This window comes from Doryrhamphus excisus, chromosome 12 (assembly GCF_030265055.1).
Source record: "Doryrhamphus excisus isolate RoL2022-K1 chromosome 12, RoL_Dexc_1.0, whole genome shotgun sequence".
Taxonomy (NCBI): Eukaryota; Metazoa; Chordata; class Actinopteri; order Syngnathiformes; family Syngnathidae; genus Doryrhamphus; species Doryrhamphus excisus.
In genome coordinates this window covers 6,984,818-6,997,703 of record NC_080477.1, presented here as the reverse complement: position 1 = coordinate 6,997,703, position 12,886 = coordinate 6,984,818, and the positions used below count along the sequence as shown (strand labels likewise).

The 12,886-nt window shown below is 38.6% G+C and overlaps 2 protein-coding genes across 2 annotated transcripts in view; both read right to left on the bottom strand.

Moving 5' to 3' along the window:
• Positions 1-531: 531 nt before the first annotated feature.
• On the bottom strand, positions 532-12,398 carry cmtm3 (CKLF-like MARVEL transmembrane domain containing 3). Its single transcript, XM_058088353.1, has 5 exons — positions 11,387-12,398; positions 3,721-3,876; positions 3,536-3,631; positions 1,886-2,009; positions 532-1,725 (listed from the first exon to the last, which is right to left on the bottom strand). Exons 1-5 carry the CDS (start codon positions 11,501-11,503, stop codon positions 1,697-1,699), a joined length of 522 nt encoding a protein of 173 aa, XP_057944336.1. The 5' UTR covers positions 11,504-12,398; the 3' UTR covers positions 532-1,696.
• A 163-nt stretch (positions 12,399-12,561) lies between these two features.
• Positions 12,562-12,886, bottom strand: part of galns (galactosamine (N-acetyl)-6-sulfatase) — a 33,014-nt gene continuing 32,689 nt past the window's right edge. The window contains exon 14 of the mRNA XM_058088351.1: positions 12,562-12,798. Within this exon, the coding sequence (XP_057944334.1) occupies positions 12,712-12,798 (87 nt within the window). The 3' untranslated portion in view covers positions 12,562-12,711. The remainder of the gene's footprint in view (positions 12,799-12,886) is intronic.

Below are 12,886 nucleotides of genomic sequence, written 5' to 3'. Positions count from 1 at the left end.
CCATTCTTCTGTTGTTTTTAATTGTGAATTTTCTATCACTTTCATGTGGGTTACTTCCGGCTTTTACTCTACGTAGTTCAGGTGACGAATTCGAGTGCAGCATCCGGGTATTGACGGCGCGCAGTTTTTAGCTAGCAATGTTGCGCGAGCTGAAGTTGAATATGCAAATTTAACACACATATGAATACATAATTTCCTCACAATAGTGCTACAAGTGTAATGGCAAGAAAATACAATGACGTAATGTGTAGAGAAAAGTGATTGTTACGAGTCGTGAATGCCCGTCATACAGTCCCCAGTACCTGTACAGTAAGAGCTGCAACTGTAGGGTATCATGTTGTCCACTAGGTGTCCTACTTTCCTCGCTGCACTTGCCTTAAGTTTAAAAGGTAGGAACCTTTTATAAGGGTGTTGCTGGAGAGAAGAGCACAAATTTAGTCAATTTATAGAACTCATCCTTTGATTTTTTTTCTTGCATTGAGTTATTTATTGACTTGGTGAAATAATTTAATACTGTCTAACCATTGAGCATCAGCCATCTTTGTTATATAGAAAAGTAGCAGGTAACATTGCTGATAGGATTTTGTGTGGAACACTGTAAACTGCAACAACACTGATCCCTTAGCATTTTTTTATTTGGAAAAAATAACTGTTTTTCACAGAATATCAAATGACACAAAACAATAGAGATGAACATAGACAGGTCAGAAAGTCACTGAAGCCACAGCATCAAAACATTGAAAAGGCACAACAGTGCATATTAGTTGTAAATGTAACTTACATTTACTCTTAACTACAATTTACCACAAATAGACTCATCTAAAAAAAAAAAAAAAAAAAAAACATCTCACTAGTGGTGAATTTCCATACACTATTACTATTGAGTGGTGTTAGTAAAATCAGTCACTGTGACACTAAAAAAAAAAAAACACACCTCAACTGTTCACAGCAACACTTCTCCTTAACAAAATGAAGGTGTTTTGTTGTCATGAGCGCTTTAAACATATTGGAAGAAGCTTACATAGCAACACATAACCTTGACCCACAAAGGTGAAAAAAACTCAAAATCGCACAATATGTGAAAAATACACTCTTGCAAAGTACAGCTTAACTATGTTCATGGTTGAAACCAGCCAACCTGCAATATCGGGATGTACAGTTATTTCCTACAATGGAATTGTTATTTTTTAGGACAGTTTCACTATTTGGAGGGACATTTTAGTGTTGAACATTTTAGTCACAGCCTATTGTTCAAAGAAATCTAACAGCAAAACAGATTGAAAGTGCAAATTGAAATATGTCTGTAGCTGTTATGTCATAATTCACTCTTTCAATTGTTATATATATACAAATTTCCCCACTGAGGGACGAATAAAGGCATATCTTAATCTTATACATATGTACATATGTATACATATATTTTTTTTGCCACAGGGTCAATAATAATGTTTTTTTGTGTTACATCAATATAGGAAACGTGTGTGCAAAGAATGTTTGTTTTGTGCTGATTCAGACAGGACCACTACAGTACCTCATATTTTACCTTTCCATGACAAAAACATCTTATAAACACAATACCAATTCTGCAAAAAAAAAGTGATATAACTTGTTTTATACACCCTGGTAAGGTACCCTTGCAACAGAAGAGGCCTTGTTTCCTGGAGTGCATTATTATGAAAGTTGTACCAGGATGATCTCAGTCTGAATCCGAGTCTGAAAAATCATCTGGAAAGCAAAAACACAATCAGCAACATTGGGACATTTTACTAAGACTAAGACAATGACATCATCTAGCGTCCCTCCCCCGCAACCCAGTGCTGCACTTCTGTGTCCATGCTTGGTTTTTATGTATTCATCAAAATAGAGATGCATATATTTAACTGACCAACATCTTGCTGTCTTGAAGGTTCCTCCGTGGTCTCTCCTCCTTGTTTCAGGAAATTGGCAAGCTCGTTGAAAATGAGATAAAAATCCAAAGCGAACGCAATTGTGGCAATGAAGCCAAACACCTGAAAGGAGGAAGAAAGAAAGACACTGTGGGTGAAATGTGCATTTGAGAGCAATTCCTGATAAATAATGCTGATGCAGGTATGTACTATACCAGGGGTCTCAAACACGCGGCCCGCGGGTCAAATGTGGCCCGTTAGTTTGAGGCCTTGATATGAAAGTTTAATGTTAGTGCGACCTGCGCAAGTTTGATATGGATGCTGTATGGCAGGGGTGCTCACACTTTTTCAGCATGCGAGCTACTTTTAAAATGACCGAGTCAAAATGATCTACCCACTACAAAAATGCAAAACATCTATTTATTTTCAAATGTATTGAGGATTATTTGTACGTACAATGTATGTTGATGTACCTTACATAACCAAATGAGCCAATATTGCAAAACACACATAATTAACTATTACATTTTTTGTAATTACCTGAGTTTACTTTGATGACTTGCACTGAATTGAACCAGCCAGGGATGCATAGTCCGGACAGTAGCTGCTGATAGCCAGGTTAGCCAGGCAAACGCACTTCGAAAAAGACATTGTGAAAAAAAAGTCCACCTCCCATTCCGTATGGAAGTGATATGTTTTTGCCTTTTTACTTGGTCCAGCTCCTTCACTCATTTTAGTGACCATAAACTTTAGCGAGGGCTTAAAATCTAACGCAATTCGCCGACTAGCTTAGCACTTTGCATCGTTGTTTACGCATGAGCGGTGACCTAAAGGTCAAAATTCAGTTGTCATCTGATTGGTTGTCCTGTATGTCAATCAAGTAACGGGGATGGATGATAGGCTGACATCGTAAGTTCTGCTGCACTTAGAGACGTTGTTTGATTTGATTGGTCGCCCGAAGGGCAACATTCAGTTGTCATCTGAATGGCTGCCCTGTATATCAATCAAGTGACGGCATTGATGCTGGGATGATATTTTTTTAATGTCACGCCGCGATCGACCAGCGATCGACCAGTACCACCTCCGCGATCGACCGGTAGCTCGCGATCGACTTAATGAGCACCCCTGCTGTATGGTATCATGTACTCAGGATACCATAACAGGATAACTGTATAGTTATCCTCCCTATCCGTGTGGAAGTGGTACGTTTTTGGCTTTTTAAGTTCAAAGGAAATAACTTGAAGGCTACCGTTTAGGTCGCTAGATCTCTAGTTTGCGAGTTAGCATGTGTCTCAAGACCCTGCAGTTGCCAATCCTTCCTTCCTTCCTTCCTTCCTTCCTTCCTTCCTTCCTTCCTTCCTTCCTTCCTTCCTTCCTTCCTTCCTTCCTTCCTTCCTTCCTTCCTTCCTTCCTTCCTTCCTTCCTTCCTTCCTTCCTTCCTTCCTTCCTTCCTTCCTTCCTTCCTTCCTTCCTTCCTTCCTTCCTTCCTTCCTTCCTTCCTTCCTTCCTTCCTTCCTTCCTTCCTTCCTTCCTTCCTTCCACTTTTCTAATAAAACCAAGTATAATGACAGGCAGAACAATTCAGTGTTTTTCCACTAGATAGCAGATTTGTGATGTGCTGAAAGATTTTTCTGTGCTGTCCACTTTACCCCTGCAGCTTTGGAGGAACTGTCCACATATTTGGATACTGCAATGATGGAAATGATGAAGTAGATGATAGCCGCAGTCACACATCTCATAAAATCCTTTAAGAGGTAAAGGAGGAAACATTCTTATTAGCAAGATAAACACAACCACATTCTTAATTTGGCGCTGCACAAAAGCACCCTCTTACCATGAGAGGCCATAAGAAGCCTTTAAACCTCTCGCTGAATTTGGTGGAGTAGGCAAAGAGCAGGAAGAGTGCAGCCAGGAACTCCAGCAGGGGGACCGTCACAAAGGCAGCTGCCGTGGATGCGGCAAAGCACACAAAGTCTATGAAGGACACAGACTACACACAGACAGGACATGCTTTCATCAACCACGCAGCAGGATCACATTATTGACTGCAGTTCAAGGACAACTTTAAAACTAAGCTAACCTGTTGTGCTTTTTCCACTTAATCTTGTTAAAATGTTGTATTCTCCTTTTAAACCAGGGGTCTCAAACTCAATTTACTTGGGGGCCACTGGAGCTAGGGTCTGGGCGAGACTGGGCTGCATCAGGTTTTCCAACCCCCCCCCCAAAAAAAGCATTTTTCTGTTAAACTTTAAACCAAAAACTTACCACTTCCACACGGATAGGGAGGATAACTATTAACAGTTATTTAACCTTTAACATGAACATTAATCAAACGTAATATTTTTTCTGGGTACGTGATACCATACAGCATCCATATCAAACTTGCGCGGGCCGCACTAACATTAAACTTTCATATCAAGGCGGGGGCCTCAAACTAGTGTCCTGCGGGCCACATTTGACCCGCGGGCCGCATGTTTGAGACCCCTCTTATAAACGATACAAAAGTTTCAGATAATGAGGCTTGTGAGCCCTGAAAGAAGTTTGGGATGGCTTTGAACACTCGGTTTTAGAGACTTTTTTCTAACACTGGCTCCCTATGATGTCACAGTGAGCTGGGCTTCCTTATATGGGCATGCACTCTAGGCTAGGACAGCCCTCCCCACTGCTCTGCTTCGCTGTGTTTGCAGTTGGAGTTGGTTATTCCCAGCAAGGGGCTGTTTTTGTCAACATAAAAGGTGAGATATCTGCCAAGCTGTGGTTGAAGCCGGAAGCGGCGCACTCTCAACGGGAAAGGTGCATTAATAAAAGGTGCACTTACATTAGCACTCTTTGAGTTCATACACGGTAAGTCAGGGGTCTCCAACCAGTAGCTCATGAGCTACCAGTTGCTCCTAACCACTTTTCAAAGTTTTTTTTTAAATTTATTATCAACTCCTATACCAACAAAATTAGAAATACAGCTTGAATAGGTGCAGATTCTGGATGATCTAAACAGCTTGCTGAGCAGATTATTGTGTGTAGCTGCTCTATAGGAGTCCACAACTCAATACAAAGGGCCGAAAAATGAGCATAATAGCTTTAGCTTTAGCTGCACGACACCGAGTGGTTAGCGTGCAGAGCTTACAGCTAGGAGACCCAAGTTCAATTCCACCCTCGGCATCTCTGTGTGGAGTTTGCATGTTCTCCCCGTGCATGCGTGGGTTTTCTCCGGGTACTCCGGTTTCCTCCCACATTCCAAAAACATGCTAGGTTAATTAGCGACTCCAAATTGTCCATAGGTATGAATGTGAGTGTGAATGGTTGTTTGTCTATATGTGCCCTGTGATTGGCTGGCGACCAGTCCAGGGTGTACCTCGCCTTTTGCACGAAGACAGCTGGGATAGGCTCCAGCATACCCCCCCCCCCCCCCCATGAGGATAAGCGGCATAGGAAAAGGACTTCTCATGTGAGCTTTGTTTATTTATAAAGTGTGCCTCCTCCTCCATGCCGTCTATTTCCTGATTGATGACTATCTTTTAGCCCTCCATTACCTTTTTAGTCTCTCTCATCACTTTATTCCTATCACCATACAGCTCAAGCTAAATCGCTATGAATACACTTTATACTTTGCAGTTTTGTTTTGCTATAATCTTCTCCTTTTCAGGCAGAGCTGTGCTGTAACTTCCCCCAATGTGCGAGACGTTATCCGCTCACAGTGTCAGGCCCACTTCCTGTTAGGAGATCCTGCTGCCAATAGATCATCTTTTTATTTACTGTTACACTGTTTTCTGCTAATATTATGACTTTATTTATATAATATCTGCACTTTATTACCATAAAATTACCGCTCTTTTTTCCCGTTATGTTTTTTGTTGTTGTTTGATTGTATTTGTATTTTAGAACGTGCTAAAGGCCAATAAAAAACAGCTGTGGGTTGTTTTGGAGCTGCATGTAATCTAATAATTACAACATGTTGCTCCAAATTCGGAAAAAGGGAAAGGGTTTCAAGCCGAGTGTCAAAAATAGACATTTTTACGAGTGCTTTTTTACAGCCTTTTTAAAGAATTTAATATATCAAAGCGGCTTGCATCCTTTGATTTTTCAGTATCCTCTAAAATGTAGCTAGGCTCTGTGCAGGAAGTCTGCAGCCAGACTCATGAAGGTTAATCACTGCAGAGGTTACACATGTACACACAGTACACGCAATAAGCAACACAACACTTGTACTACTAATGAGAAGTACTACACACTAATGTCAAACCATGCAGGAACAAGCTTCAGGACAATAAAGTACATTTACAAGGCAGATGTACTTTAATACAAACAAATTGTTGCTATAGAGCAAGGGTCTCAAACTCACGGCCCGCTAGTTTGAGACCCCCACCTTGATATGAAAGATTAATTTGTTTAATTTGTTTTTTGATTTGCTTATTTATTTTTCCATCTTATTTTGTGTTGAAAAATAAAAATTAACATTAAACATTTATTTAATAATTTAATAATGAATAAAAATTAATTTGTTCATTTGTTTTTTGATTTGCTTATTTATTTTTCCATCTTATTTTGTGTCAAAAAATAAAAATAAAAATTTAACATGTATTTAATAATTTAATAATAAATAAAAATTTATTTGTTCATTCGTTTCACTTGTTTCATTTGATTTTCTTATTTATTTTTCAATCTTATTTCGTGTCGAAAAATAAAAATTAACATTAAACATTTATTTAATAATTTAATGATAAATAAAAATTAATTTATAATAATTTATTGTTTTATCAGAGCTTTTGCAAAGAACCAAAGCACTGAAAAAGTGGAGGGTATAGCAGAAGCATGGAAGACTATTATGTTACATATATATTTATTAATATTTAATATAATTAATAATTTTATTATATTTTTTATTTTTTACTTTATATATATATATATATATATATATATATATATATATATATATATATATATATATATATATATATATATATATATATATATATATATATATATATATATATATATATATATATATATATATATTATATATATATTTTTAACCTGATGCGGCCCAGCCTTACCCAGACCCTAGCTCCAGTGGCCCCCAGGTAAATTGAGTTTGAGACCCCTGCTATAGAGCCTCCAGGCCCCCTTAGATCATGACGACGGACAAAGCCTTTGTACTTAAAAGGTATGGAATGAGCGAGCAGGTAGTAAAACGAGCTGTGACTCACAAACCTAAAGAGGTTTTTGGCATTTTTATTTGAACACCAAAAAAGGAGGCATTTCGGTTGTTTGTGCTATAAAGTTGATGCATGATTTCACACTGTTGTTGGCTGTGGTGCACGCACGGCGGTCTCACACAGAGGGGGGCCGGGGGTCATAATGCACAATCAGCAGGTTAAGAGTGTACACCCAAGATGAGCTAAGCTCTCTTTTACATTGCACGCAAGCCATTTAAGTAAAAACATGTGTCCAACTATAATTCAATTTATCAAGCATATATATTACTTTATGAGTATATAGTAGTTTTATAGCTATTGTACTAAATGCCTTAAAAGGCTTTGTTGTGGGTGTGGCCAGCACGTCGCTCCAGGCTGCACATTATATGTGACTGTTGAATGACCGCTCTGTGACCACATCCCATCATGAGCTGAAAGTCACATGACACCAATGTGACTGTAGAAAAAAAAAGAGCCTTTCTTTGCACAAGCACATGATACTGCTGAGGTTGCATCCATGCCCTATGCAAGACTTGGTTGAGTTCGTAACGTCTGAATGCTGAAAAAGCAATTCCAAAGTTTATTTTCATTCATTTTCTAACACTTAGAGCTGGAGCCTATTACAGCTGACTTTGGCTGAGATGCACGATACATCCTGGAACAGGGCTTGTACACTCAATCAATACATATCAATACATTTACAGTTCTAAGTAGAGCTCCCATATGTAAATAGAAGAAATGGGAGTGAGAAAAAAATGTTTTGAGTATGTAATATATTCAAAAAGCATTCAAGTCAAATAGTGGATTCAATGGCATTTCCTGTAAGGTATTTGGGTAGCGTTCACATTTGAACTGATACAGCATTAATGACTCTGTAGCAGTACATCACAGTATCAATTTTCTAGACTTGGGTGTGTATATGTGATAATAAACGTTTATTTATTTCTTTAATTTAATTTTAAGACATTATTAATATGTATTAGGCTGGTCACTAATTTAGCTAATTTTACAAATTTGACATGCTGTTACATTGTTGAGACAATACCCACCGCAGTACTGGAAAAAAAAAAAAACTGAACAACAACAAGTAACTCTCCCAATGTTAATGTGTGTCTATATTATGGATAATTTCTGTCTTTTATTCTGTTATAATGTCCACAATATTGAGTAATACGAGTGTAAAGTTAATTATAGGGGTGTTATTTCATGCCCAGGCTCTAATGATGTTAAAAGCTGTACTTAGAATGTCATAAACACTCTTACTATGAAAATATTATAAATAAGGAATCCTACTTTGCAGAAATTCATTTGAGTAGCTCAACACAAATAGTTTTTTTAATCCATTATTAACCCTTAGATGCATAAGTGGGTCAAAAATGACCTAGTCAGGTTGTTTTCTTGAAATATCTTTATAATGAATTTTTTTTTAATCATTTCATATTCCAGGTATTCCTCAAAAAACATGTTTTGCTATCATTCCATTCACATTTTAACTTACCTTTTATACATTTTAAGAAATTTTTGTTTTTGTGTTACTATCCCAACCTTCCATAAGTGGGTCAAAAATGACCCGCATGCATTTTGGAATCAAATAGGAACCTTTGATTCTTATCAACTTTGGCTGTCAGGAATAAATTGCTAATACAACAAGTATTATCTTCATATAATATTGTGTATGTGTCTTTTATGACTGTTAGTATTATCAACAAATTAGCCTACTTTATAACTAGCTATAAACATTACTATATTTATTGTTGGGCATTACTCTTTTGTTTCGTCATCCATGCCTTGGCTGCTAGATACACAGCTGAAATGGTCCGACAGATGCTGGATGAAATCATTCTTGTGTGGTCCTAAATATAATACTAAATATCATACAAGTGATTATTCCTAACCAAAATGGCAAAATTGGCTTAAAAACGCATTGATTCTAATATGGGTCATTTTTGACCCACTTATGGAAGAGTGTAGGGTGCAGTCACTCATGCATCTAAGGGTTAATCATGTAGGGTTTGTCACCTAAACCACAAAGATGTTAAAGTTTTTAAAGGTATCAAACTCTGGCCTGTATTGCAGTTTTATGTGGGCTGTGGAACTGCGTGGATCATGCAACTCAACAGCATGTTAACAGTGGCAACATTATTATATATGGTACAAAAGTCACTCTCCTCATTAAATACAGTAAAAACAGGCATATTTCAGACATAGTTGTGAAAGGTTAATTATTTTAAAAATTGTGACTAATCTAATTAAAGTCCGTAATCATTTGATAGCCCTACTTTTAGCATCTTTAATGCACAAAATATATAAGGACACCCCCTAGTGGAGGTAGCAAATACCTTTGAGACTGTGACCAGGTCTAACAGCCACATGGTAATGGTAATGGTAATGGTAATAGTTTTATTTCACTTGAACATGCATCAGATTACAATTGAATGCATCACATAATCAGTTCACAGTTCCACATGTCCAAAAGGAGTAGGAAGAAGCAAAGCTTATTAAATCCTACCCCTCCATCTGGTACTTTTACAATCAGTAACTGTTACATTTGTTCACTTCCTGCTTTCCTAATATAGTTTAAGATTTTTTTTATGTATTTATTTATTTTTTTTTTGTCCTGTACCAAAGTGCAAGGTGATATGACCATAGAATGACATAATTGGTACCATAGTAAGTGTCAATATAGTGATATATATAGTGATATGTGCCACATATGCTAAGTGCTAAGTGATTTCCTTGAGAGTTTCAACACACTTTTCCAATAAAGATGGATGTAATTTAGATGCAAGATTGTACTTCCAAAGCGTGAGTTTTATGCCAAGTGTTTGCTTTCATAAATGAATGAAGAAAGAATGACATAACCATGAAAGCATCCTTCTTCGCTCTGATCAAATCCAGCAGGAAAGGGAGAGACAGACAACCTAAGAGACATACGATACTGGAACATTAGCCCATTGTTTGGACAAACCTTCACTGCTCCTTCCGTACCTGCCAACACTTGCATTTCAAAATAAGAGAATCCATCCATTCATTTTCTATACCGCTTATCCTCACTAGAGTCGGAGGGGGAATACTGGAGTCTATCCCAGCTGTCTTTAGGTGGAAAATAAGGGTAAATTTTCCAGAAAATAAAGACCGATTCCCAGTGGAAAGGCTACTACTGTGATGAGATTGATATTTCCAGTACTTTTTTGTGTTTACTTTCCATTTGTACTGTTGTTTTGCCCATATTGTTCCATAGTTAGAATTGTTCTATTTATATGTTGTTATAATAAATAAGGGCCGCACGGTGGTCTAGTGGTTAGCGAGCAGACCTCACAGCTAGGAGACCTGAGTTCAATCCCACCCTCGGGCATCTCTGTGTGGAGTTTGCATGTTCTCCAAGTGCATGCGTGGGTTTCCTCCCACATTCCAAAAACATGCTAGGTTAATTGGCGACTCCAAATTGTCCATAGGTATGAATGTGAGTGTGAATGGTTGTTTGTCTATATGTGTCCTGTGATTGGCTGGCGACCAGTCCAGGGTGTACCCCGCCTCTCGCCCGAAGACAGCTGGGATAGGCTCCAGCACTCCCGCCACCCTTGTGAGGATAAGTGGTAGAAAATGAATGAATGAAAAATAAATAAGTTCATGAACAATTAAGGGCTTTGGGTGCAAAAATGGCCCCAAAAAAGTAGCTGTTTTGGGTTTTTGCAATGCTGACTTTAATTTATTCATTCATTCATTCATTCATTTTCTACCGCTTTTTCCTCACAAGGGACGCGGGGGTGCTGGGGGTGCCTATCCCAGCTGTCTTCGGGCGAGAGGCGGGGTACACCCTGGACTGGTGGCCAGCCAATCACAGGGCACATATAGACAAACAACCATTCACACTCACATTCATACCTATGGACAATTTGGAGTCGCCAATTAACCTAGCATGTTTTTGGAATGTGGGAGGAAACCGGAGTACCCGGAGAAAACCCACGCATGCACGGGGAGAACATGCAAACTCCACACAGAAGATGGTGGAGGGTGGAATTGAACCCTTGTCTCCTAGCTGTGAGGTCTGCGCGCTAACCACTTGAATGGGCCACCAAAAATGGCCCAACCCTGATAGCAACTCGGCAAAGACACGGACTAGATTATGGTGGTGGGCGATACTACAGATTTTGGTATCGATTCAATACTAAGTAAAAGATACCAACACTTGTTATTTTGTATCGATTAGCCCAGCTCGCATGGCATCCAAGAAAGGGAACCGACTAGAAGCAACAGGCACGTTTTTCACCGAGGACATTGGAGTTTACAGAAAGAAAAGTTTCCTACCACTTCAGCGATGAGGAGCATTCCTTTCCTGGAGGACGCCCATTCTCTGCTGGGGAGGACGGACTGCAGCACGCTGTGGCTCGGCTGTCTCACGTTGGGAGCTTCGATGTCTCCCATGTTGGAGAAAAAAAGACTAAACAAAGTCAAAAGTCGTCAAAGGTTTTCCGCTGCTTTAAGTCTAAAAACTCCCCAAAAGAATCGCCGAGGCTCCTCGGAGGTGGAAGCGGAAACAATGACAGCACGGAAGCACGACGGCGAGCTGCCCGCACCAACATCTGTTTGTCCAGATGTGAATGGTGGGACGACCCCCCGACACACACACACACACACACTTGGCTGGGAATGTCCAATTTATGAGGTCACATCTGAAAGAAAGTTTGTGAAAGTTATCAAGTGAAAGTACAAGAGTAAGGGGAAAAAAAAACCCACAATATGACAGCTATAAAACATGTCCATCTAAACATCTATACCGGAAGCAAGGAGTGGGGGCAAACACTTTTTCACACAAATACAAGTATTCATTATTTAAGTGTATTCATACTCCTATTACACATTACTAGCAAATTTGTGTTTTTTTTTTGTAATTTGAATGATTTGTAGTCATATTTATAGGTATTTAGTGCTCATCGCTTGACTGTAGCTAACATTAGCTAGCTACAGTTTGCTAATGACAGTTAGCTAATAGCTGAGCAAGCATAACATCAACAAAAGTAATATAGAGTAGACAGTATTACTGATGCCTCATATTTATTGAGAGTAGTACTGTAGTACTACATAATCTAATATACACTTGTCCATTTATTATTTTAGGCACTGTGCCCTCAACAACTAGTTCCTTTCAGACTAGCAGTCTCAGCTTGGTCTTTGGTTTGGGCCCCCTTTGATAACCCTATAGAAAATGATGCTGTATAGAAGTTCATTGTACTCAACATTTACAGTCAACTTTTTGGCAATTAGACTAGAAATCGCACATTTTTTGAAATTTTACAAAAGTTTATGTGTGAGGTGGCATCCCTAAATCTCAATGGTTTTCCTCAAAACTTTGCAAAAGACATTTTTATGTTCATTAGAAAAAAAAATGGAATGCCAGCCAAATTGATATTATGAATTTAAAATTTCCCATTCAAATTTGATGCACCCTGGTGTGCACATAATAAATACATCCTATAACTGACTTTAGGTAAAAAGGTGCTATTTAATCACAGAGCACATAATATGACAACCTAGCAACTCATTTAAAACACTGAACTCTTAAAAAAAAGTCTGTTTATCTGCAGACAGGGCCACTTCCTTGTGCTCCTTTCTGCCCCAGTAGTATTTTCCACTCAGTGCGGCCATTCACACTTCCAGGGAGCTGACTTGGGAGCTTTGAGACACTTTCCTAACTTCTCGCAGCCGGCTGGGGCCCAGTTCTGAAACACAGCAGCCACCCCAGAAAGATATAAACAATAACCTTGTATGCATTACAATGGTTGTGGACTGTAAACTTTATTCATTCAT

Bases quoted from the DNA above. Each gene is read 5' to 3' on its own strand.
- cmtm3 (XM_058088353.1), bottom strand. From the start codon at position 11,503: ATGGGAGACATCGAAGCTCCCAACGTGAGACAGCCGAGCCACAGCGTG. The intron at 3,632-3,720 runs GTAAGAGGGTGC...TACCTCTTAAAG, and splicing joins GCTTCTTATGGCCTCTCATG to GATTTTATGAGATGTGTGAC. The intron at 2,010-3,535 runs GTAAAGTGGACA...TCCTCCTTTCAG, and splicing joins GTTCCTCCAAAGCTGCAGGG to GTGTTTGGCTTCATTGCCAC.